The sequence below is a fragment of the Dama dama genome, chromosome 12 (assembly GCF_033118175.1).
Source record: "Dama dama isolate Ldn47 chromosome 12, ASM3311817v1, whole genome shotgun sequence".
Classification (NCBI taxonomy): domain Eukaryota; kingdom Metazoa; phylum Chordata; class Mammalia; order Artiodactyla; family Cervidae; genus Dama; species Dama dama.
Window position 1 is genome coordinate 90903353 of NC_083692.1, and position 26652 is coordinate 90930004.

General features: G+C 38.5%; 1 protein-coding gene across 2 annotated transcripts in view; it reads right to left on the reverse strand.

Annotated features, from left to right (window-relative positions):
- Window positions 1-26652, reverse strand: part of JMY (junction mediating and regulatory protein, p53 cofactor) — a 70763-nt gene that overhangs the window by 16197 nt on the left and 27914 nt on the right. For both annotated transcript variants that reach the window (XM_061158099.1, XM_061158098.1), the window contains exons 3-7: window positions 17081-17231; window positions 13411-13580; window positions 10481-10646; window positions 9829-10016; window positions 5752-5838 (exon numbers count right to left, since the gene is read on the reverse strand). In XM_061158099.1, the coding sequence (XP_061014082.1) occupies window positions 5752-5838; window positions 9829-10016; window positions 10481-10646; window positions 13411-13580; window positions 17081-17231 (762 nt within the window). The remainder of the gene's footprint in view (window positions 1-5751; window positions 5839-9828; window positions 10017-10480; window positions 10647-13410; window positions 13581-17080; window positions 17232-26652) is intronic.

Below are 26652 nucleotides of genomic sequence, written 5' to 3' on the forward strand. Positions count from 1 at the left end.
CTTTTGGGGGTGGCTAGAGGATACTTATTAGATGGTGACACAAGGAGCTCTGAGTTTCTGTCAATACTTTGTCAACCTGGGTGCTGGTTGCATGCATATGTTCATCTCATGAGAGTTAAAACTTATGAGCTATATACACTTGTGTGTGTGTGTGTATGCATCTGTAGATTGATAAAGGTGGTTTAAAATTAGATTTGATCTAAGCCAACTTTCATTTTCCTCTAGCTTTGCACGTTAAACAAAGGTGGATTCGTTCTCCTACAATGAGGTATTCCACCCAAAGTCAGTAGTAGGCAAAATTACTAACATGAGGCAGATAACATTTATCTTTGACATTTCCCCAATATCAACTTCCTTGTTTTTACTCATCTTTGCCACATAAAATTCTTTGAGAAAGGATTTGACACTCATTCATTCTAAGAAGCTAATTAGCTATTCCATTCACAAAAGTATTGGTGTTTTATCAGAATCCACAATCTTCACGTAAGAAGAAACAAATCCTAAGTGTGGAGTCTAACAACAAGCAGACAGTGCAGCTGCCAACAGTAATGACAGGAGGCATTCTTATTCACCAAATTCTTAAGCTGGCCCATAGTCTGACCTTCCTTACAAAGCAGCTCTTGACCCATGAAAACAGTAATGAAAAACAAAAACACAAGAAACTTTCTGTTAATTTAAGATTATTTTACAGCTTACCGGTAGTTTGGTTACTTTTTATGTGTTTAAATTCAAGAGTTTTAGCTGTGTGCCATAATGATCTTGAGGGAAAACATCAAACCCCTACAGCAGCAGCTAACATCACTCAATCACAACAAATTAGAAGCTTTCTTGTTAACAGATCAGGAAAAGACAAATTTCTCATCACTCCTTTCAACACCACACTGGAAATCCTAGTGAATGCAATAAGAAAAATAAATAAAAGGTATACAAATTGCATTCAAAGGAACTAAACTGCCTTTATTTGCATATGACATGACTGTATATATATAAAATCTGAAAGAAGAACCAAAAAAATATGACTAGAAATAATGGGAAAATTGCAGGGTATAGGGTTGACATATTGGGTTGACCACAAATTAGGCTAACCTAGTATAAAAGCCAATTAGCTAACTTCTTTCTAATAAAACAATAATGAAATGCTGGAATAAAAAACCTTTTATATTATACCTACAGCACTATTTACATTCAGTTCAGTTCAGTCACTCAGTTGTGTCTGACTCTTTGAGACCCCATGGACTGCAGCACGCCAGGCTTCCCTGTCCATCACCAACTCCTGGAGCCTACTCACACTCATGTCCATCGCATCGGTGATGTCATCCAACCATCTCATCCTGTCGTCCCCCTCTCCTTCCCCCTTCAATCTTTTGCATTAGGGTCTTTTCCAATGAGTCAGTTCTTCGCATCAGGTGGCCAAAGTATTGGAGTCTCAGCTTTAGCATTAGTCCTTCCAATGAATATTCAGAGGACTGATTTCCTTTAGGATGGACTGGCTGGATCTCCTTGCAGTCTAAGAGACTCTCAAGAGTCTTCTCCAACACCACAGTTCAAAAGCATCAATTCTTGGCACACCCCAAAAAAGAAGACAAATTTAGGTATAAATCTAATAAAATATGTACAAGATCTATATGGAAAGAAAACTTTCAGATATGTTTAGGTATGAACTGATGGATATTTATATATAACTATCAGCTCAGTTCAGTTCAGTCACTCAGTTGTGTCCAACTCCTTGTGACCCCATGGACTGCAACACGCCAGGCTTCCCTGTCCATCACCAACTCCTGGAGCTTGCTCAAACTCATGTACATCAATTGGTGATGCCAACCAACCATCTTATCCTCTGTTGTCCCCTTCTCCTGCCTTCAATCTTTCCCAGAAGCAGGGTCTTTTCCAGTGAGTCAGTTCTTTGCATCAGGTGGCCAAAGTATTGGAGCGTCAGCATGAATCCTTCCAATGAATGTTCAGGACTGATTTCCTTTAGAATTGAATGGTTTGTTCTCCTTATAGTCCAAGGGACTCTCCAACACCTCAGTCTGAAAGCATCAATTCTTCAGTGTTCAGTCTTCTTTATGGTCCAGCTCTCACATCCATACATGACTACTGGAAAAACCATAGCTTTGGCTATATGGATCTTTGTCACCAAAGTAATGTCTCTACTTTTTAATATGCTGTCTAGGGTGGTCATAGCTTTTTGTCCAAGGAGCAAGAATCTTTCAATTTCATGGCTGCAGTCACAATCTGCAGTGATTTCGGAGCCCAAGAAAATAAAATGTCACTGTTTCCATTGTTTCCCCATCCTTCTGCCATGAAGTGATGGGACCGGATGCCATGATCTTAGTTTTCTGAATGCTGAGTTTTAAGCCAGCTTTTTCACTCTCCTCCTTCACCTTCCTTAAGAGGCTCTTCAGTTCCTCTTCACTTTCTGACATAAGGGTGGTGTCATCTGCATATCTGAGGTTATTGATATTTCTCCCGGCAATCTTGCATCCAGCTTATGCTTCATCCAGCCCGGCATTTCGCATGATGTACTCTGCACACAAGTTAAATAAGCAGGGTGACAGTATACAACCTTGATGTACTCCTTGTCTAATTTTGAACCAGTCCGTTGTTCCATGTTCGATTCTAACTGGTGCTTCTTGACCTGCATACAGGTTTCCCTGGAGGCAGGTCAGGTGGTCTGGTATTCCCATCTCTTGAAGAATTTTCCACAGTTTGTTGTGATCCACACAGTCAGAGGCTTTGGCATAGTCAATAAAGCAGAAGTAGATGTTTTTCTGGAACTCTCTTGCTTTTTGGATGATCCAACGGATGTTGGCAATTTGATCTCTGGTTCCTCTGCCTCCTCTAAATCCAGCTTGAACATGTGGAAGTTCACGGCTGACATACTGTTGAAACCTGGCTTGGAGAATTTTGAGCATTACTTTGCTAGCCTGTGAGATGAATGCAATTGTGCAGTAGTTTGAACATTCTTTGGCATTGCCTTTCTTTGGAATTGGAATGAAAACTGACCTATCTTTTCCAGTTCTGTGGCCACTGCTGAGTTTTCCAAATTTGCTGGCATATTGAGTGCAGCACTTTCACAGCATCATCTTTTGAGGATTTGAAATAGCTCAACTGGAATTCCATCACCTCCACTAGCTCTGTTTGTAGTGATGCTTCCTAAGGCCCACTTGACTTCGGACTCTAGGATGTCTGGCTCTAGGTGAGTGATCATACCATCGTGGTTCTCTGGGTCATTAAGATCTTTTTTGTATAGTTCTTCTGTGTATTCTTACCACCTCTTCTTAATATCTTCTGCTTTTGTTAGGTCCATACCATTTCTGTCCTTTATTGTGCCCATCTTTGCATGAAATGTTCTCTTGATATCTCTAATTTTCTTGAAGAGATCTCTAGTCTTTCCCATTCTATTGTTTTCCGCTATTTCTTTGCACTGATCACTGAGGAAGGCTTTCTTATCTCTCCTTGCTATTCTTTGGAACTCTGCATTCAAATGGGTATATCTTTCCTTTTCTTCTTTGCCTTTTGCTTCTCTTCTTTTCTCAGCTATTTGTAAGGCCTTGTCAGACAACCATTTTGCCTTTTTGCATTTCTTTTTCTTGGAGATGGTCTTAATCACTGCCTCCTGTACAATGTCACGAACCTCCATCCATAGTTCTTCATGCACTGAGTCTATCAGATCTAATCCCTTGAATCTATTTGTCACTTCCACTGTATAATCGTAAGGGATTTGATTTAGGTCATACCTGAATAGTCTAGTGGTTTTCCCTACTAGTGGTTTTCCTTTCTCCAATTTAAGCCCATATATAACTATATGTAGTTTTTTAACTCTTATAAAAGAAATCAAAGAAAAACTAAATAAATAGATTCTCTGTTCATGTATAGGAAGACTCACTACTGTTAAGATTTTAACTACTCCCATCTTGAGCTATACATTCAGTGCTATCTTAATCAAAATCTCAGCTCTTATTTTAAAGTTTTTTTGGAGAGGCAAAAGAAACTAGTTCAATGGAACTGAATAGAGAGCTCAAACAAATATAATCAATATATCCTTAAAGGAGCAAAGAAAATTCCATGGAAAAATTGCAGTCTTTTCAGCAAATGGTGCTAGAGCAACTAGCCATCCACATTTAAAAAAGAAGAAAATGGGGAGGGGGAAGACAAATTTAGCCTTACACACTTCACAAATATTAACTAAAAATGGATCACAGAATTAAACGTAAAATGGAAAATTATAAAGCTTGTGGAATATAACATAGGAGAAAATTTATGGCCTTGGGTTTGGTGGTGACTTTTTAGATACAACATCAATGGTACATCAAAGATTTGGTAAGCTGGATTTCATTGAAATTAAAAACTGTTTTGGGAGATACTGTTCAGGCAAGTCACAGATTGGGAGAAAGTATTTTCAATAGATATATCTGAAAGGGGCTATTATCCTGAAGAAAACAAATAACCTAATTAAAAATGAAAAAGTAACACTTACTAAAGAAGAGGTACAGATGGCAGATAAACCGTCTGAGAACATGCCCAACATTATACAATTAGGGAACTGCAAACTAAAACCAGCTATGAGATAGCACTACACACTTAATGGAATGGCTACAATCCAGAACACTGACAACATTAAATGCTGGTGCGGATGTGGAGTGAAAGGAACTCCACTCACTGCTGGTGAGAATGTAAAATGGTGCAGGCACTCTGGAAGGCCGTTTGGCAGTTTACTACAAGCTAAGCATACTCTTCCCCTAAGACCCCATCATACACTTTGCAATTTACCCAAAAGAGCTGAAAATCTAATGTACACACAAAACCATTTCCACATTATCAGCTTTACTCCTAATTGTCAAAACTTGGAAGGAAGATGTCTTCACTAGGTGAATGAACAAATACACTGTGGAATATTATTCAGTGCTAAGAAATAAGCTACCATGCCATGCAAATAACACAGAGGAACCTTAAGTGCAAATTACAAGTTAAATAAGCAAATATGAAAAAGCTATATAAGTGTGTGGTTCCAATTAAATGTTCTGGGGAAAGGCAAAACAAAAAGATCAGTGGTTGCCAGGAGTTTGTGGAGAGAAGGGTATGAAGAGGTGGAGCACAGGGAATTTTTAGGGCAGTGAACACATTCAGTGAATACATTATTCAATACTGTAATGGTGGATTCAAGTCATATATTTCGCAAAATATATGGATAAGCACTAAGGATATAAACTATGGACTCTGGGTGGTAATGATGTCAATGTTGATTCAGACTGTAACAAATTTAACATTTTTGTGTGGAATTTTACTGGTAGGGGAAACTGTGCTATAATGAAGTATATACATAATTGGCCCTCTGAATCTGTGGGTTCCACATCCTTGGATTCAAACATCCTTGGATTGAAAATATGCAGGGAGGTTTAAAAACAAAACAAAACACAGAAGGTTCCAAAAAGCAGAATTCAAAGAATTCGCCCACTGGCAACTAGTTACATCACATTTACACTATATAAGGTATTATAAGTAATCTAGAGTATAGGAGGATGTGTGCAGGTTATACGTTAAGTACTATGCTAGCTTATTTAAAGGACTGGAGCACATCCAGAGATTTTGGGGATTGAGGGATGCAGGCAGGGCAAGTATCCTGGAACCAATTTTCCCACTAATGCTCACATCTAGCTATAACATTTTCTTAATCTCTGTAGATTTTATTCACTTTGAGATATGCAAAATTCAAAGTTTTATTCTAAGTTTTCCAGAATGCAAACTTACTAGTTGTACTGTGTGGTGGGTTCTATACTCATCTTCACTCCGAAGGCGTTGTTGGAATTTTTCATTGTGTTTTGCAATACAAATTTCCTAAAAATACATGAAATGTGTTTTTTAATACAAGTGAGTAAATTAAATTTTAATCTTAACATATACCTACACAATAAAATATCAAGTAAGCCACCTCTGGTTTCTCACCTGGAATACTGAAGCAGCATAAACCAGCATGAATTAGTAACTTAAAAAACTCATTTATTAAACTACAGAATTCCTGGTTTCTCCCTTTTTTGGAAGAGGAGGAATCGCCATGGTAGAGTGGAAGGGTACACAGGACTCTTAAAAGCCTCTTTCAAATCTGAAGATTTAGGCCAGAAGACTCTAAATATTATTATACTCTTTAAAATAGTCTGAACAAAAATGGATATATAACTCTTAAACTCTGTTTCTTAAGTGCTCTCTGGTGAATTAAAGAACATGATTTTGCCAGGATTGGTTTAAACACTATCATGAAATCTGAATCTTCTGGTCATAGGTAGATTTCAAAGCTAAAAAGAGACCTTAAGGACAAGAAAGTATAATACAGATATGCTAATTCTAATCACATGAAAATATATTAAATAAGAGGTATGTGCTCTTTACAAAATAATGCACGATCCTATCATCTGGCAACTTTCCAGTAGTACCAGGCTGTCCTCATTTTCTCTGGGTCCTATAGAGATAGAAGGGTTAACATTAATTTCCAACACTTTCAAATTATACCAAAAGATCACTCTTCTAACCTCATTAAGTCGTATATGAGTAGCCTTTCAAGCCAGGAAGCTGTATTTTAAAGCAACTGTTTTTATCACTTTCCTATCTTCACCCACACTGGGTTGACTCTATTACCTAAAAAGTACTGATCATGAAATGAGCCTCTCCAAAGCAATCCCACAGGGGAAAGTGGCATGACGTAGTGATACAAAGGCACAGGTTTCCAAGTCACACAGACCTTGGATGGAATCCTATCTCTGACCCATTCTAGCCACTTTCCCTTGGGCAGACTTAGTTCCCTTGGTTATAAAAATGAGGATACAAGTCTGTAATTCCTTATCTAGAACAGAGCTCAGGTGTGTTTCAAAATTATTTATTTTTACTTTAGAAAGGTGAAATGTTGCATATGCCATCGTTTGCCCAGTAACTCCAGCAGGATCCAAAGCAACATCTCATAGTAAGTATCACTAACATTTTTGCAGTGAAATAGTCACAGTAAATAGGATAAAGGAATGTTCAAGTATGAGAATGCTTTTTGGCTACTGGAAGAATTAAGATATAAAAGAACAATGTTGTTTCTATTTATTCTTCCTGAAAAGTTTAATCACAAAGGATAGACCTCAAGTCCTCATGGGACAGTCAGAGATCATCTTTGTTCTTTCAAGAGGACAGGCAGGGTATGATTTACTTGTAGCCAAAGAACCACCCCTGGGTGTGGAATTCTATCATGGATGCCAGATTAACCGGGGAGCCTGTGACCCTGGGAATGCTGAAATGCAGACAAGGGATGCAGGGTGTTGTTACAGAGAGAGTCATCTTATCTGTCAAACAGTATGCATGGGTCATCTTTCCTTTTACAACAGTGTTTCTAATTCCTTTCTTGCCAGCCTTGTCACTCCTCCTTTCCCCTGCAGTTCCGTCACATCAGCTGTTGAACTTGGGGGTCTGGGGGCAGGGAAAGGGGACGGCAGGGGACAAGACCATTTGCAGAGCCCTGTGTAATCACTCACAGGAGATCAGAGACAAAGTTTAAATGTGCAGAATCTATATGGCTAACTTTCCCTACTTCAGATTTAGTTTAATATAAGAATGAAGAGTGAAAACTATAAATTAAATCGGTACACACTTTTATCAGTTCAGTTCAGTCACTCAGTTGTGTCCGATTCTTTGAGACCCCATGGACTGCAGTATGCTATGCTTCCCTGTCCATCACCAACTCCTGGAGCTTACTCAAACTCATGTCCATTGAATCGGTGATGCCATCCAAGCATCTCATCCTCTGTCATCCCCTTCTCCTCCTGCCTTCAATCTTTCCCAGCATCAGGGTCTTCTCCAAAGAGTCAGTTCTTTGCACCAGATGGCCAAAGTATTGGAGTTCAGCTTCGGCATCAGTCCTTCCAATGAATATTCAGGACTGATTTCCTTTAGGATGGACTGATTGGATCTCCTTGCAGTCCAAGGGACTCTCAAGAATTTTCTCCAACACCACAGTTCAAAAGCATCAATCCTTTGGTGCTCAGCTTTCTTTATAGTCGAACACTCACATCCATACATGACTATTGGAAAAACCATAGCTTTGACAAGACGGACTTTTGTTGGCAAAGTAATATCTCTGCTTTTTAATATGCTGTCTAAGTTGGTCATAGCTTTTCTTCCAAAGAGCAAGCATGTTTTAATTTCATGGCTGCAGTCACCATCTGCAGTGATTTTGGAGCCCCACAAAATAAAGTCTCTCATTGTTTCCATTATTTCCCCATTTATTTGCCATGAAGTGATGGGACCAGATGCCATGATATTAGTTTTCTGAATGTTGAGTTTTAACCCAACTTTTTCACTCTCCTCTTTCACTAGCATCAAAAGGCTCTTTAGTTCTTCACTTTCTGCCATAAGGGTGGTGTCATCTGCATATCTGTGGTTATTGATATTCTCCCGGCAATCTTGATTCCAGCTTGTGCTTCATCCAGCCTAGCATTTTGCATGATGTACTCTGCATATAAGTTAAATAAGCAGGGTGACAATATACAGCCTTGATGTACTCCTTTCTCAATTTGGAACCAGTCTGTTGTTCCATGTCCAGTTCTAACTGTTGCTTCTTGACCTGCATACAGGTTTCTCAGGAGGCAGGTAAGGTGGTCCGGTAGTCCCATCTCTTGAAGAATTTTTCACAGTTTGTTGTGATCCACACAGTCAAAGGCATTGGCATAGTCAATAAAGCAGAAATAGATGTTTTTCTGGAACTCTCTTGCTTTTTGGATGATCCAACAGGTGTTGGCAATTTGATCTCTGGTTCCTCTGCTTTTTCTAAATCCAGCTTGAACATCTAGAAGTTCATGGTTCACATACTGTTGAAGCCTGGCTTGGAGAATTTTGAGTATTACTTTGCTAGCGTGTGAGATGAGTGTAATTGTGCAGTAGTCTGAACATTCTTTGGCATTACCTTTCTTTGGAATTAGAATGAAAAGTGACCTTTTCCAGTCCTGTGACCACTGCTGAGTTTTCCAAATTTGCTGGCATCTTGAATGCAGCACTTTCACAGCATCATCTTTCAGGATTTGAAATAGCTCAACTGGAATTCCATCACCTCCACTAGCTTTGTTCGTATTGATGCTTCCTAAGGCCCACTTGACTTTGCATTCCAGGATGTCTGGCTCTAGGTGAGTGATCACACCATCGTGATTATCTGGGTCATGAAGATCTTTTTTGTACAATTCTGTGTACTCCTGCCACCTCTTTTTAATGTCTTCTGCTTCTGTTAGGTCCATACCATTTCTGTTCATCACTGTGCCCATCTTTGCATGAAATGTTCCCTTGTATCTCTAATTTTGGTGAAGAGATCTCTAGTCTCTAGTCTTTCCCACTCTGTTGTTTTCCTCTATTTCTTTGCATTGAGCACAGAGGAAGGCTTTCTTATCTCTCCTTGCTATTCTTTTCTCAGCTGTTTGTAAGGCCTCCTCAGACAACTATTTTGCCTTTTTGAATTTCTTGTATACATAAATAAAAATTTCCTTGAAGAGTGAGGTTAGAACCAGTCAACTTGATTATAGAGCATCACATAGAGTCCTGTAGTCATGCCCAAGCAGAATCACCTCTGGGTGGCTGAGGCAAATAGCACATCACCACTGACTGTTCTAACGTGTTTAACAGGGTAATTCTCTGACAACCATATGTCAACATAATGGCTCAAGTATTGAGAAGACGTTATTCTTACATAGTTTTAAAAGGTATGCAAGCATTAGTGACAAATCAGGTTAGAATTATTAGATATGGGTCAAGGATTAAGTAATGAATAAAAGCAAGATGTAAATTAAGGTTACAGTCAAGCAATTATACCTTTTTATTTCTGAGGTATGCTTTCTTGGCCGAAACCCGTCCACGTCTTGCCTCCAGCTGGCGTGCTTTCTGCTGAAGTTTCTGTAGTTCTTCTCTCTGAAAATGCACAGACGCTGCCATCTCTTCCTTCTCCAGCATGGCCTCCATGCTTTCATAAGTGTCATAGTATACCACTTCATCTCTCTTTTCTGTTACAAAACAGAAACGAGGGGCATGGGCTATGGAGCCGGACAGACTTCTCCACTCACTAATTCTGTAACCTCAAGCAAAGCCATTACCTCTTGAATTTCTCTGTAAAATTGTGATTATTAGGAAATACACCTCAGAGGGAGGATCTGCCAGTATCTGTAACAGAGTTAAGTGTTCAATGTAAAAAGCTATGAACTCTGTCTCCCAAATTAAAAATTTGAGAGTACAGATTCTGGCTGAAGCAACAAAGCAAGTTAGAAAGTACTTCACAAAGGTAAGATCATAGTTGAACTGTTAAAACTACTAAATCACTTGTTCGACTTTAAGTTTTTTTAGCCTCAACGGAAGAAATAAAGTAGTATCCACGTACATTTTTCCTATCCAAGCAAACAACTACATGGGGAAATTCCATCATTCATTCAAAAGTATTTTGTGGACCTGTGTTGTAAGATACACATCATACCTGATATAAGTCTTTTGATGCTTTCCAGCTGTGCTGTCAACAGTAACTCTTCACACTTTAAGATTTCAAACTGCACTTCATACAACTGAAGTTGCAGATCATAATAATCAGCTTCTAACTGATCCAATCGAGCTATGGCTTCTGTACCACCCTGTAGACTCTGCATCTGCATTGAAAATAAAAATAAGGACATATCTAGTTGGAGAGAACAAGAAATCAAGTTAGTTTGGAAATGTATTCTAACTGATCAGACAGGGTGAATCCATGAAGCAACTGAACACTAGCAGACAATCTGGGGTCAAAGGCTCAGGTACAGATGATTTAAGAACCTACTAAATTTGTGTACAAAGCTGTGTGTACATGTACTTTTTCCTCTGAGTGCTTCTAGCTTTCAAATTTACAAACAGAAGAGTCTGTGACCTAAAAAGAGGTGAGAAAGATTATAATCAAGACTCAGTTAAAAGGGAGATAAATTAAAAAGAATGGTACTTATTCTAAAGTGTAGTTAAAATTTTAATTTTAGGATTAATTTAGGATTTTGCTTCCCTGGGTGATATTTAATATTTCAATGTTAATTTAAAAGCTATTCGAAGTTCAGCATTGTATCATGTAACGTACCACTGTCACATTTGGAAGGAGTCTTTGTTTTTAAAATAACCTAAGGAGATGCAACATATCAACATTTTTAAAAACATCTCCTCATAATTTATCAGGGCTTCCCTGATAGCTCAGTTGGTAAAGAATCAGTCTGCAATGTAGGAGACCCTGGTTCGATTCCTGGGTTCAGAAGATCTACTGGAGAAGGGACAGGCTACCCATTCCAGTATTCTTGGGCTGGTAAACAATCTGCCTGCAATGCGGGAGACTGGGGTTTGATCCCTGGGTTGGGAAGATCCCCTGGAGAAGCTACAGTCTACCCACTCCAGTATTCTGGCCTCAATTCCATGGACTGTGTTAAGTCCATGGGGTCGCAAAGAGTAGGACATGACTGAGCGACTTTCACTTTCCTAATTTAAACCACAGGGTAAGACTGTATCATAAAGCAAGGGATTTGTTTGGGATGGGCTTAATAAATCACATCTGGTCTCTGTCTTGTCATGTGGTTGTGTTAAATTAACACTAATAAAACTGGTGCAGTCATCATCACAGATGTATATAAAAATCACAATGCATACATTATATCACTCAACAAGCATAAACCTGGCAAGAATGACGGGCAGTTTTACCAAATCCTTTGAAGAACTCAAACATAATCCAGAACATTCAAAACAGACTATTATGGTTCTGGGATGACCCCAGGGAAAATGACCCCACTGATAAATGCCAAAATCCCTGGCCCATTTCAGCCTCGCCCTTCCTCTACCACAAGAGACCAATTCCAGTAAGAAATGTTCTTGCAATAGCAAACAGTTATAAACCTAACTCTCTGCAGCTCTTTTAGACACCCTATGTTGTTAGTACTATTCATTCTGGTTAGAATAAAGCTAGTCACTGTGATGAAGAGTAGCACTCTATTTCAGAGTAAATAAAATGCTAGTATTTCAAGTTTTAAAGTTCTAGAACTTAAGAAATATCTAGAAACATAAAGGAGAAAGCTAACTAGAAAAGGTTAGAGTGGCAATGCCTCAGATGAAGAAGAGATGGAGCTAAAATCTGTAAGAGATTCTGAATAGTGTGAAAAAGTTCAGAACAAGTTCTAACTTCTCCTTTAACAATAGTAGCAAATAAGAAGAGGGAAAAATAAATCCATTAACAAAAGATCTTTCTAGATCAGAGCCATAATATATTATGGATTACCTCATACAGTCTTTTTAAAACAAGAGTTAGACATGCATATGCACATTCATAAAGCAATGTGTTTTACATAAAGCTATATTAATAAAAGCAGTGATGACATTTTGTTCTTCTCTAGAGTAGAATGTACAACTTTCACAGATACATATTAGAAGCCAATCAAGTCAAGCCATGGAATGGGAGCAAATACTTACAAATCATATATTTGATAAAAGACTTGTAGCTGGAATATGTAAAGAACTTAGGAAGCTCCCTAGCTTTCCAGTAGATCCACAAGCCATGAAAAAAAAAGTTAAATGGGCAACTGATCTGGATTGAAATTTCTCCAAAGACGACATATAAGTGGCCTAGCACACAAAAAGATACTAGACATAAATGTCATCAGAGAAACGCAAATCAAAACCCCAAGACACCACTTTACACCCACCAGGATGGCTAAACAAAAAAGACAGTATTAGTCATCATGTAAAGAAAGATGTGGAGAAATTCTATCATTTTGTACACTGCTGGTGAGGATGGAAATGGTACAGCTGTTTGGAAAACAGTCTGGCAGCTCCTCAATAGGTTAAATAGCATTTCACACCAAGATAAAGGAAAACCTTGTATAAAAATGTTCATAACAGCTTTATTCATGAAGCTGTAAAAACAGAAAGAACCCAAAAGCTCATCGACTGATAAATGCATAGTGTAGTATAACCATGCGGTGGGATGTCACTTGAAAAAGTAGACTGAGCAATGAAGCACGCCACAGCACGGATGGACTGGAAAATATTACATCATGTGGGGTGAAAAGCATGAAAAAAATCACGTCTTATGATTTCATTTACATAAAATGTCCAGAATAGCAAATCTAAAAAGAGAAAATAGTTGCCAAGGTGTGGTAAGAATTGAAGGGGAGATAGGAAATGAGTGCCCCTTTTTCTTTTAACAATTGTTAACAACTGCTGCCTACAGTCACGCTTGGATGCTGTAAAAATATGATAACTCCAATTCTATCATAGGCCCCATTGTGAAAGTTATCATCACCTCATGAAGATAGTGCTGCCCAGAGGGTCAGAGATATTTAAGTCTTGTACCAAATATAGCACATCTTAATTAAAAATAATTTTTTATGTTTTTCTCATGGTTTTTGTTACCTCTTCTTTTAGAGCATGTTTCTTCTGTTCCAAACAGATCTCCTTAGCTCTCATCATCTGCAAAGTCTCCTTAGAAACTGCATACTGAAGTTTTTCCATACGTTCAGCGGCTGCTGCCCATGATGCTTTACCAAATTTCTTTTGATCTGCTCGCATTCGATCATACACAGCTATTGATAATTTTAAAAAGGACATTGAGACATTAAGACATGAAACAACTTGATACTAAAGAATTTGAAAATCTTAAGATTGCAATGATCACCCACTCAAAGATAAGCACACAAATCCTACCCTCATGATAAATTACCTGTACCAGTTCATGACAGATTACCTATAACATGATAAAATACCTATAAACTAGATAAATCAATACTATCTTAGATTCTAAGTCTCCAATAAGAATTTTAAATAATCGTCCTGAGAAATAACTTTCTGAAGATGAAACTTAGTTTTCAGGTTAACTTTAAAACTTACTTAAAAATATTCTTTTCACATTTTCCAGTATTATTAAATTTCAAAGTTTCTATAAAACTTTATTCTGTGAAGGTTCATATCTTTTCTGAGGTATGTTATTTGAAATCAGAAATAACTATTGAAATAACTATTAAAGGTTATTTAAAAATTATTTAAATTCATGTACTTTTTGCCTTCTCCAAAAGTATTTTAATGATATGATATAGAGTGAAATAAGTGTCTAGACATTATCATGAAGTTTATGCTGCTAAGGTTACTGTTGGAGTTCAGTTAAGCCCCAAGGAAGACACCCAACTTTTGGCCACCACACAAAAAAGGAAAAACTTCCAGTTTGCCACAATAGAGGCCTCATCCAGGAAACATTTCTTGACAATCAAACAGATAATATCTTCTGGTTAAATAAGTTTTAACTGATATCAGTTAACTGTTTGGTGCTGGCTCATCTTGGGTCCTTATACAATGAATCCAACCATTCTATGTCCCTTCTGCTTAACAGGTCAGAAACGTGCTTTAATTATCATAAAAGAGGCAGGTAATCTTATTATGAAGTATTTAATATAGTCTTTAGGTCAATATACATTCTCTAGCAGTTTCTTATGCTCAGAGGTTAAGTGATTAATACTTTTGTATTGCAACTACATCATAACTGTCTTTGCAAAAAGTGTCTCAGTAACATCTGCCTCAGAATTTCATGAAATTTAAAAATATTTTTACAATAATACTAGAACATACTTAAAAATTAAAATTGTACAGAGAAGCTGATAGTGGAAAAGAACAATTTCTCGGGCTCCACTCCCTCCCTCCACCCTTAGTCCCAATGACCAAATGCAACCAACTTGGAACCTGCTCTTGGTAATTACCTCCATTCAAGGACATTACTATTTCTTGATTTAGTCTTAAAAATCTATTGAGTTCTTATGACAAATGAGCAATCTACTTACTCAGAATCATCTCTCAATATAGTTCTTTTGGTTTCTCTGTTTTTCTGTGGCCTTTAAATGCTAACATATTTGAACATTGATCTGATCCTTAATTTTAGGGTTTAACAAATAACATCTACTTATGTTGCCTACATATCAAATGATTCTGTCATTTTAAATCTCTGCCTATCTCTTCAAAAAATGTATGACAATATTTATGCAACTGTAGTATCAATATAGCAGTGTTCTGTAGGGTAAAAAACATCAGCAGGAGGTTAGGAGACAGCTTGAAGTTAAATTCCCACTTGTACCCATCAACATGTAACTTCAGACAGAAACTTAACTGTTCTTGGGCTAAATTCCCTTGAATGATAAACATAAGGAAATGCAGTACCTCCTTGGAAGACTTGTGGAAATTAAATGAGAGGATAATATATATTCAAGTGTTTTTCTCACTTTACATAGCAATATTAACCAAATACATGGTCTGTTTTGTTTCTTCTCTCCCTCATGCACACACAACCACAATCACTCATATTAACACAATGCTATGTTAATTTCAAAGTACTTTTCCCATGTATTCTATTTATCTGCCTAGCAATCCTATAGAATAGGCATGGTGGCATTATCAACACCTTCAACACAGATATGTGAAACTGAGGAGTTTTGGTGGCTTTAAATCAAGGAAAGTTAAACTAGTTGCTTAAATACTGAGTCTGCAACTTCCCTCATTTTTACCTGAATCTATAATCACAGGAGAAGGCAATGGCACCCCACTCCAGTACTCTTGCCTGGAAAATCCCATGGACGGAGGAGCCTGGTAGGCTGCAGTCCATGGGGTCGCAAAGAGTCGGACATGACTGAGCGACTTCACTTTCACTTTTCACTTTCCTGCATTGGAGAAGGAAACGGCAACCCAATCTAGTGTTCTTGCCTGGAGAATCCCAGGGACGGCGGAGCCTGGTGGGCTGCCCCCTATGGGGTTGCACAGAGTTGGACACGACTGAAGTGACTTAGCAGCAGCAGCAGCATAATCACAACTTAATAAAGCCAAACATTCTGTAAAAGCAAAAATAGTCTGGAGCCTTTTCTCTCGCTTTCCACTTAAGGACTATGTATATAGAGCAGTTCCTGTCCTAATTTAGTCTCATGTTGCTACCTACTATAAGAGCTAGTCAATACTTTGTCTACCAACATCTTTTGACAGAATGTATTCTTTCACCTAACTGCTGCTCACTTCACTGGAAATTATTTTCCAACAGCTCAGGAATATGAAGGTAATGCAGAAAATTATGAATATGGAGTGCTCTATATGAATATGAATAATTCAAACTGCTTCTCAGAGAGTGGTGGAAAGATTTCTGTGGTCTCCTATGGAAGGGAGTTGGAAGAAGTGTACCTGGACAGACAGAGCTTGTCTGTATCTCTTCATCTGGCTCATTTCTATGTTTCTTAAAGAAGCCTCCCGGTTTGTTTCTGGCTGTGCTGAGCGGTGCCGCTGTGCGGGCTTTCCTCCAGGTGCACAAGCGGGGGCTGCTCTCCAGTTGCGGTCACTGGAGCTGCACTCACGGAGGCGGCTTCCCTGACTGCGGAGCACAGGCTCTGGGGCGGGCGGCCCTCAGGGGCTGCAGCTCCCCGGCTCTAGAGCTCAGGCTTGCAGTCGTGGCACATGGGGCTAGCTGCTCTGCGGTGTGCGGGCTCTCCAAAAATCAGGGATAGAACGCGTGCCCCTGCACTGGCAGGCGGATGCTTTACCACTGAGTCATAGGGAAACCCTTGATTTCTATCTTTTATAAATTGTAATGGGAACTATGTTTTCCTGAGTTCCGTGAGTCACTGTAGTGAATTTTTCAAACTTAAAAGGGCTGTAGCAAAACCGCTAAATTTGTAGCCTACTGTTTACAAATACAGATGGCCTGTGGACACCCCAAGTAGTGTCTAAAGGGAAGGCAGTTTTCTTGGGAATTTTGCCTTTAAGCTGTGAGCTCTGTAACTTTAAACATTTATTGTCAGAATTGAAATCTGCTCAGGATACCCATTATTTTTAATTATTTTAAAGGTGAATATATGTTAACACATAATGCCTAGAAAAAGACTGAAAGGATATACCTTAACTTGTTAATAGTGGTCTTCTTTAACTGCTAGGACTGAATGGTCTTTATATACTTTTCTATAACTATTGTGAACACAAAATATTTAAACCACTCATTAAGGAAAAAAACCCTCCACTCACTTTTAAAAATACCTAACAAGGATAATTTTACTGGGAAACTCACCTTTTTGAGCTTTAGCTGTTATTTCAAAGTATTTGACAGTAAGATCTTGAATGGACAGCACGGCCATGTGGGCTTTCCGCTGCCAGTCAGCATCCTCTTTCTGTAGACTTTCAATTCTTCGGGGGCCCAGGTAGTCATTTTCCATAGAAATCTTTAGAGAGAAAAAAGAAAAACTGAAAAAATCATTTCTTCCTCTTATTCATTCCTTAAACATCTACTGAATGTTTGTGTGTCAGGCACTCTCGGTACTAAAAGAATAATTGCTTTTCTCTGCTCTTGAGGAAATGCTATCAATTTACAAAACAATTAAATTAACAATAAAGTTGAAAACAGTTAATATAGAAACCTGTTTCCCTTTTCTTCCTCTATTGGATTCTTCATCCTTCTAATATATATATATATATAAATATAAATGAAGAACATAGAACAAAATGTTTGACTGATTATTTTGGGGTGCTGAAAAATTTTTATTTCCTCCTTTATGATAATTATATTTTTAGGTTAAGAATTATTTGTGCCAATAAAGTGCTTATTTAATCATCGACATAAATAAGGTTGACAGTATATAAAAAATAAGCCTATCTGCCTACTGAAGGACTCTGGAATAAGTAAGTAACAGGAAAAAGCTGGCTATGTATTATTTATAAGAGCCACAGCTAAAATGACAGGACAAAGGAAAAGTTGAAAATCAGATAACAGACAGAGACAGTGCCAGGTGCATGTCGCAGAAGTAACAACATTAATATCAAAGTACACATAAGCACTACACAGGTATGTCAATATGGAATAAAGGTACAGTTCAGGAAAAACAGCCACAGACCCTCTGTATACTCTGTAGTGTTTTACCACCTACCAAGAAAGAGATTAAAGATTAAGTTAGTAACACCAGTATCAGGATGACGGGGAAAAACTTTATAGTGAAAAATGTTAGCCCTTCCCTGGCACACTTTAAAAAAAAAAAAAAACTGATCAAGTAAGCAGATTTCTAAAGTAGAAATACTGAAGGCCATACTCTTTAAACAGTACAACTAAAGGAACAGAAGTCAAAAGATTTGGTTTAGCCTCGAAGCAACAATATACTGCTCTTTAAAGAAACAGTCTTCCAAATAGAAGGAAAAAATGATTCCAGGGCTACCGAGAAAAAACATGTACATGGAACGCCAAGAATTTCATTTTATATATGTTAAGTTTAACTCTGCAGGTCATGTCCAGAGATATAAGCTTGGGTACCCTTGACACCTGGGCTTGCTAGGTGGTGCCAGTGGTAAAATACCCACCTGCCAATGCAGGAGACATAAGAACTGTGGGTTCGATCCCTGGGTTGGGAAGATCCCCTGGAGGATGGCATGGCAACCCACTCCAGGATTCTCACCTGGAGAATCCCATGGACAGAGGAGCCTGAAGCATACACACACCCTTGACACAGTAGAAGACATTTAAAGCAATGACAGTGAATCATTTCATGTAAGGAACCACAATCACATAAGTAGGAAGAGTCAATGGAGGAGAAATCAACTCTATCAAGCGTTGCTTAGAGGTCAAGCAGATACAACACCAGTATTCATGGACCTAACAGCATGAACTTGACAACAACAGTTCTGGAGTACTGGCAAACTCCTTCTGCCTATTAATTCCCACCATATCTTCAGATCTCAGCTCAATTCTGGTTCATGGATATCTTCCCTGACTCAACGTTATAGCTGGTATAAGCTCTTCAGTGTAATAAATACCTTTCCTTCTTATCTCTTATCACACTCATTTTTTATATCACCTGCTTCCCACTCTGAATGTTCCGTGAGGGCAAAAAATGCACAGTATCTCTGCTTGCTTGCTCTTCACTAGCACACTGCCTGGCATGAACTAGGTAATCTAAAATATTTCCTGAAATAGTGAATAAAAATCCACTTCCATACATGTTTTTAAGGAGGACAGAGATACAGAAACATGTGTAAGTACTCTCTTTACAGAAATCTGTGTAAGTGAATAGGAGACGAGAATAAGGCTTATGAAGGGTAGGCACTATGCTTTATTTTAATGGCAGGTCATAGAGCAGGTTGAGAGGGAGAACCTAAGCTTTCTCCTGTGAAGAAAGAACCCAGTTATGAAGAGAAACAGATACGTGTTCTTTCTCTGAGAAAGAACAGATACATGTATCGTGTACAATGGAACCCCTCTGCTGCACACCTGAGAGTTGACACAACTTTGTGAAGCAACTACACCCCAATATAAAATAAAGAGTGAAAAAGAAAGAGCCCAGTGAGAAATAAACTGGTAGAGAGGAGGGGAGAAGAGGACACAAAACAGCTGTTTTTAGATGAAAAGGAAGTGGAATCGCTCAGTCCTGTCCAACTCTTTGCAACCCCACAGACTGTGGCCCACCAGGCTCCTCTGTCCATGGGATTCTCCAGGCAAGAACACTGGAGTGGGCTGCCATTTCCTTCTCCAGGGGATCTTCCCAACCCAGGGATCGAATCTGGGTCTCCTGCATTGCAGACAGGCGCTTTACCATCTGAGCCACCAGGGAAGCCCCTAAAAAAAGTCTCTCTGACCCCAACGTGACATGAACACACACCTTCTGATTGTTTTTAGTTTGTTTTTAGATGGTAGGGTGACAAATCATTTAGAAAAATTACTAAGCAAATTTATTAAGCAAAAATTAAAAACAAGACCAACTAGGGTTAGTGAGGTCACGGTGAGACAAGACACACATAATATACTGCTGGTGGAACTACAAATTGATTAAAACCTTTTCTGAAAAGTAACTTATGATACCATAATCTTTGAACACATTTAGCTATTTAGATCAGGACAAACAAACTTTACTGAAGTCCACAAATTGCAGAGGGATATGAAGGAGGGGTAGGATTTTGACAGTTACATGGGGAGCATATGGGAAAAGAGAACCACCCAAAATGCATGCTGAGCAAAGCCTTGAAGCAAGTTAAGTTCAATGTATGGTAAAGGACAAGAGCAGTCCAGCCTACCTGGAGTCTAGGTAAAACAGATGAAGGCAGAGGAAGATAAGACTAGACAAGTAGGCTATTGATCACCATGAGGAGGCTGTGGAGCTTATACTGCACATGACAAGCAACTGGAAACCACTGTGGCATTCTCAGCAGTACGTGGCATTTAGACTTGTTTGCTTTTAAGATTCTAGAAAACTTGTTTTCTGTAATAAAACCATTAAGGTTTTGTGCTTTTATTTGTTGCAATTTAAAAAAGCTAAAAAGCAAAAGATTCACAAATATGAAGAAAAGATTTACTAAATTGATCAGTGCAGCAAAATTTAAATTCTTATTCAGCACGTTATGACAGAAGTCCCTTTCAATGACATGACTAAACTCCGTCTGTTTATTATACCTAAGACTGTAATTTAGGTTAGCTACAGATTTTCCTTGACTTTGAAAGTCAAAATGTATTTGGATTCTATCACCTCCAAGTTCAACCTTCTGTCTTGTGATGCTAGGATTCGGGCTCTGAAACCACATTCAGCCTTTGCCAGGAGGAAGGGCTGGAGGAGATTTCAGAGTTGAAGGAAAGAGGCACCTTGCGTCTTCCTATCTGTGTCACTTGGCTTTTCCTGTTTGCTGTTCCTGTGATCATCATTCCGGTCTCGCTCTTTAATCCCAGCACCCAATACCTTCTTCAAGAAGTTAACAGAAACGAGCCTGCAGTTTTTTAAATCTCTGCAGAACTGGCCTCACTGTGTGTGCCCAAGACAAAGCAGCACCAGTCCATCAGTGCTTTATCCCCAGGGATCTGGTTCTCTCCACTGCCATCAGTCACACTGGCACAAACAGCAGTGTCTTCTTCCTCAGAGGTCAGCTTCATAGGGCCTATCCTTCCACCTTTTCCCTTTGTAACCCCCACTCCTAGGAGTGGTGGCCATTTCTGCAATTAACTCTGGTACCTGAGAGCTGCCTTGTGGTTCTTTGTAGAACCATACATATGGTTCTCTGTTGAAATAACTGGTTTGATCTTCCAGTCAGATCCCAACAAACACAACTATGGAACAGAAAATGTAATAAACAGAACGACCAGTGCTCATAATTCAAAAATCTTAACTCAGATCATGAAGACAGAAACTTTCACTTGCATAGTTAAACACTGTACAGAAATGAGAAATAAAAAAATAGAAAAAATCTGGTATTTGGCGATAATCTGTACTTTGTTGCTGGATTATCTTTACCTTCATCGCACATATATACCCAAATACACAGAAGAGAAACATGCTATGTTTTTAAATGCTGTTTTTTCAACTGATTCTAAAACTCAGTAGCTAACGCTACAGCCTACTGTTTAAAAATGTGATTATAGTTTATTGTACCGAAGACGTTAAGCTAGGATACTTAGTTCTTTTCCTAACTTGGCGAATCTGAAGAGGTACAGCACTGGTCAGCTGGGTCGTGTGCTAAAAACAGTGACTCCTCTGTTGTCAATTTCAGAGCCAGAAAGAAAACAGTGTCTGTTTTTAACATGGAAAAAAGTATGTGTCAGTTTAGGTAGCTAGGATAGTGAGACTAGTTTATAAACAGATTTCTTGGCAAGGAATTACTTATTATAAAGTACATCACTAGCTTGGATACTGGGTTTTATATGAAACACTTAAGTATTTTCTATTGTTGAGATAGTAATTTTTAAAAAAGCACTCTGATTCTTGGGTAAAACAAATGCATAGATAAACTTGTGAATATACTGATGTAGCGGTGATCTTAACGCGAATTTTCCAGGCCCAGGAGTTATATGACTCCTGATTAACAGGAAGATATAATTAGATTCGGCATCATGTATTTCATGCATTTTTACATTCAAAGTAAATGTTAAATGTAATATCCTCAGGAAAGAGTAAGAAATGATGCATTTTTGAAGGTAAAAGGCATCTAAAGATAAGGAAATCAATAAATAGTTCAGGTGAGAGATAAGTATCTTAATGTACAGTGGTAAGCACTATATGTATAGTGCATACATATAATGTATTAGTGGGGCTTCCCAGGTGGCCCAGTGGTAAGGAACCCTCCTGACAAGCAGGAGAGGTGGATTCGATACCTGGGTTGGGAAGATACCCTGGAGAAGAAATGGCAACCAACTCTAGTACTCTTGCCTGAGAATCCCATGGACAGATTCCGGTGGGCTCACAAAGGGGCTCCATGGGGTCACAAAGAGTTGGACACAACTTACCAACTGAACAACAAAAACAAGCACTATCTATTTCACAATGTACACAGTAGAGTATACAGTGGCCCAGTGATGTAAAAACTGCCCACTGCACAAAACCAGGAGGTGGCCAAGCCATCTGTACTGCTGCACACGCCCGCTTGTCTGCTCGAATAGTGTGGATTTTCTTTTTCACACAAAGTCACCTACAGATTTCCCTGGGGGAGGGGAGGGGTGGAGGACGAAGAGTATATTCGAATTACAACCAGAAAATAGTCAAATTGCAAAATGATATGACTGGCTGCAAAGGGGAGGAAAAAGCTGAGGGTGCCTTCTAGTTTTTAACTTATGTACTTTCAGCAAGTTATTAAAAATAAGTTGGACAATGTGTTTGAAGTGCTTATGGTTAATCCAGGAAGACTATCAGTAGGTGAACTCACTGTGACTCATTAAGACATTGGGTTTAAAAATCTAGAGAGGATCATCTAGTTTATTTACTTTTACTTATTTATTTAAGCTTCCCTCTCTTTTGGGGTGGGGGGCGTGCTGTATGGCTTATGTGATCTTAGCTCCCCAACTAGGGATCAAACCCTGGCCCCCAGCAGTGAACAGTCCTAGTCACTGGACCACCACGGAATTCCCCAAGGATCATCTAGTTTAATTTCTGTTTTATGGATGAGAAAACTGAGGCCCAAAGTGAATGTATCTTACAATTTAGTGCGCTCCGCACCTCAGCTGTTTCAGATTCTATTAGACGTGTGGTTCTCAACTTTACAGCTTGTCATACTGACCGGGAAGACTTGTTACAACAAAGAAGGCTGAGCTCTTCCCTAGTTTCGGTTAAGGGTATCTGAGGTAAGGCCTAAGAATTTGTGTTTCTAACAAGGTTTGAAGTGATACTGATGCTCCCTGTCTGGGGGGGGGGGGGTCACATTTTTCACATGTTAATGAACCAGTACATTAAAGTCTGGGAGCTTCTGAAAGGGATGAGGCTAAAGAATAAAGGTCAAATTCCATAGGATGATACAGCTTTCTAGGCCCTGACCATACCTTCTCTCCTACAAATCCTTAGACCTGAGGCATATGAAACAATTCACACCCTGTGGAAAAACTAATAGAAGAGGCTTTGCAGTCAAATGTGTTTCAGTCCCAGCCATGCCACTTACTGGCCTCCACAGATGGTGCTGGTTTGGTGACTCACTAAGGTTTGAATAATTTACTGTGTCTAAAAACCCAAGTACTATGCCTTTTTATTATACCATTCCTATTTTTATATATATGGAATATTCTCAATTCCAATCTCTAATACAAACATGTGTACTCACTTCCTACTGAATTCTTATTCTTCAATAGTGAAGCTCACTAATCCCTCTTTTACCATATGTCTTCAGGCTATGCTGATCGCCTCATCTTGTCTCTACATAAACCTGTATATTTTGCTCCTTCCTCTTTTTAAAAATCACCTGAGTTATAATTTATATACAACAAAATGTACCCATGTTTTAAACATAAATTTTGATAAAGTTTTATATTCACGATAACAGCTACCATAATCAAGATTTAAAGCACATCAATCTCTCCAAAAGGATTCTGTTACATCTGCTTCCTCTCAGAGAATCTCCCTGGCCCCACCACAGGCAACAACTCTTCAAAACAATTTTCTAGAATTCCACGTAAATGGAGGCGTAGTTTATACTCTGTGTCTGGCATCTTTCGCTCAGCACAACTTTTTGTAAGCTGTTTAATCAGGATTTAATTAATTTACATAAAATCAAGTGAATCAATCCATCTAAAGTATGTGATTCGATGAGTTTTGATTGCTATAAACCCAAGAAACAACCACTACAATCATGATACAAAACATTTGTCACCTGCAAAATATGCCAATACCACTGTGCCATCCATCCCTTCACGCAGCATATACTCTCTTGTATCTGGCTTCTTCAACTCAGCACGACTCTGAGGCGTGTCTATGCTGCTGTGTCTTGTGTTGTTTAGCTGTTAAGTCACATCTGACTCTGTGAACCCATGAGCTATAACCCGCCAGGCTCCTCTGTCCATGGAATTTTCCAGGTAAGAATACTGGAGAGGGTTGCCATTTCCTTCTCCAGGTGACCTTCCCGACCCAGGGATTTAACCTGGGTCTCCTGCATTGGCAGGTGGATTCTTTACCACTGAGCCTCCAGGGAAGACCACCTTTTGTATTGTCAAATATTATTCTATCATATGGATGTACCACATTTTATATACTCATTCACCTATTGATGGTTATTTGAGCTGTTCCAGTTTGGGGCTACTGGGAATCCAGTCGGCACAAACACTGGCAAGTTTTTTCTTTTGTGAACAGATGTTTTCATTTCTCTTGCATAGGTAACTAGGAGACAAACAGCTGAGTTGTAAGATATGTACAGCTGACTCTTGAACAACACAGGTTTGAACTGCCTGAGTCCACTTCTATGCAGATTCTTTCCCCGACAAATATTACAGTGCTATAAGATCTGCTGTTGTTGAATCCACAGATGGGGAACCATGGATCTGGAAAGCTATTTTGCCATTAAACACCTGAGAATTCTGGTATAAATGGCAGGTACAGGAACCACACCCAAGGGCTGTTCAAAGATCAACTGTATACGTTTTAATTTTTGAAGAAATTGTCAAGCTGTTTTCCCAAGTGGCTGTACCACTTTAAAATCCTATTAGCAACGTATGAATATTCCAGTTACTCTACATCCTCATTACCATTTGGGAGGGCCAAATATTTCATTACACTCACTTGAATAATCAGTGTGTAACACTGAGGCACTCTGGTATCGATCTCTATTTCCTAGGTGAGTGTGTACAGTATCACACTCTGGTATCGATCTCTATTTCCTAGGTGAGTGTGTACAGTATCACACTCTGGTATCGATCTCTATTTCCTAGGTGAGTGTGTACAGTGTCACACTCTGGTATCGATCTCTATTTCCTAGGTGAGTGTGTACAGTGTCACACTCTGGTATCGATCTCTATTTCCTAGGTGAGTGTGTAACACTGTCACACTCTGGTATCGATCTCTATTTCCTAGGTGAGTGTGTACAGTGTCACACTCTGGTATCGATCTCTATTTCCTAGGTGAGTGTGTAACACTGTCGCACTCTGGTATCGATCTCTATTTCCTAGGTGAGTGTGTAACACTGTCGCACTCTGGTATCGATCTCTATTTCCTAGGTGAGTGTGTAACACTGTCGCACTCTGGTATCGATATCTATTTCCTAGGTGAGTGTGTAACACTGTCGCACTCTGGTATCGATCTCTATTTCCTAGGTGAGTATGTACAGTGTCGTACTCTGGTATCAACCTGTATTTCCTAGGTGAGTGTGTTGGGCATCTCTGTATGTGATTATTGGTCATTTCTTTGTGTCCTTTTAAATATTTAGCTCATATTGAAAATTTGGGGGTTTTATCTTACTGAGTTGCACAGTTCCTTTCTCAGATATATTGATATTACAAGTTATTTTGTCTTAGTGTATGGCGTGCCTTCTCATTTTTTTAATCTTTCAAATAGTAAAATATTTAGTTTTAGTGAAGTCCAATTTATCATTCTTTTTATTAGTTTTTGGCTCAAGTTTTCTGCACCGTTATCTAAAAAAATATTTGCCTTTCCTTCCCAAAGACTGTAAAACCTTTCACAGTTTGCGTATAAAAGTTTTATACTCTAAGCTTTATGTTTTGGTCTAAGATATATTCAAATTAATTTTTGTATATGGTGTAACATAAGGAAGACTAGGGTTCATTTTTTCTATATAGATATCCACTTCTCGCAACATTTGTTGATAAGACTATTCTTTCCCCCTACTGAATTGCTCTGGTACCTTTGTGAAAAACTAATTGACTATGTAACCACCCTACTGGAATTTTAATCTGCGTCTACAGATCCATTGAGAGCTGACATGTGAACATTATTGACTACTGTCAATAGATTTTCTTCCAATCTATTACCATGGTCTATCTCCCATTTATTTAGGTATGCTTTAAGTTCTCTCAGCAAAATTTTATAATTTCTCAGTACACAGTCCTTTAAAAGATTTTATAAAATTTATCTTTAAACATTTCAAGCATTTTTAAAAATTTCTATTTCAGTTTCATTTCTAGAAGACAGAAAATACAACTGAATTTTTAAATATTGACCTTGTAACTAAACTTACAGATTACTTTCAGTAGCTTTTTTAGATTCTTATTTTTCACATGTGATCACATAATCTATGAATTACAAAAAGCTTTACTTTTTTCCCAATGCCAGAGAGATAGTGAATAAAAATTGTGAGAGCAGACAATTTTGTCTTGTTACCAATCTTAGTGGGGGAAGAATTCAAGCATTCTTCATCACGTATGATGTTAAATGAGCTCTACATAATATCCTTTATCGGGTCAAGGATGGG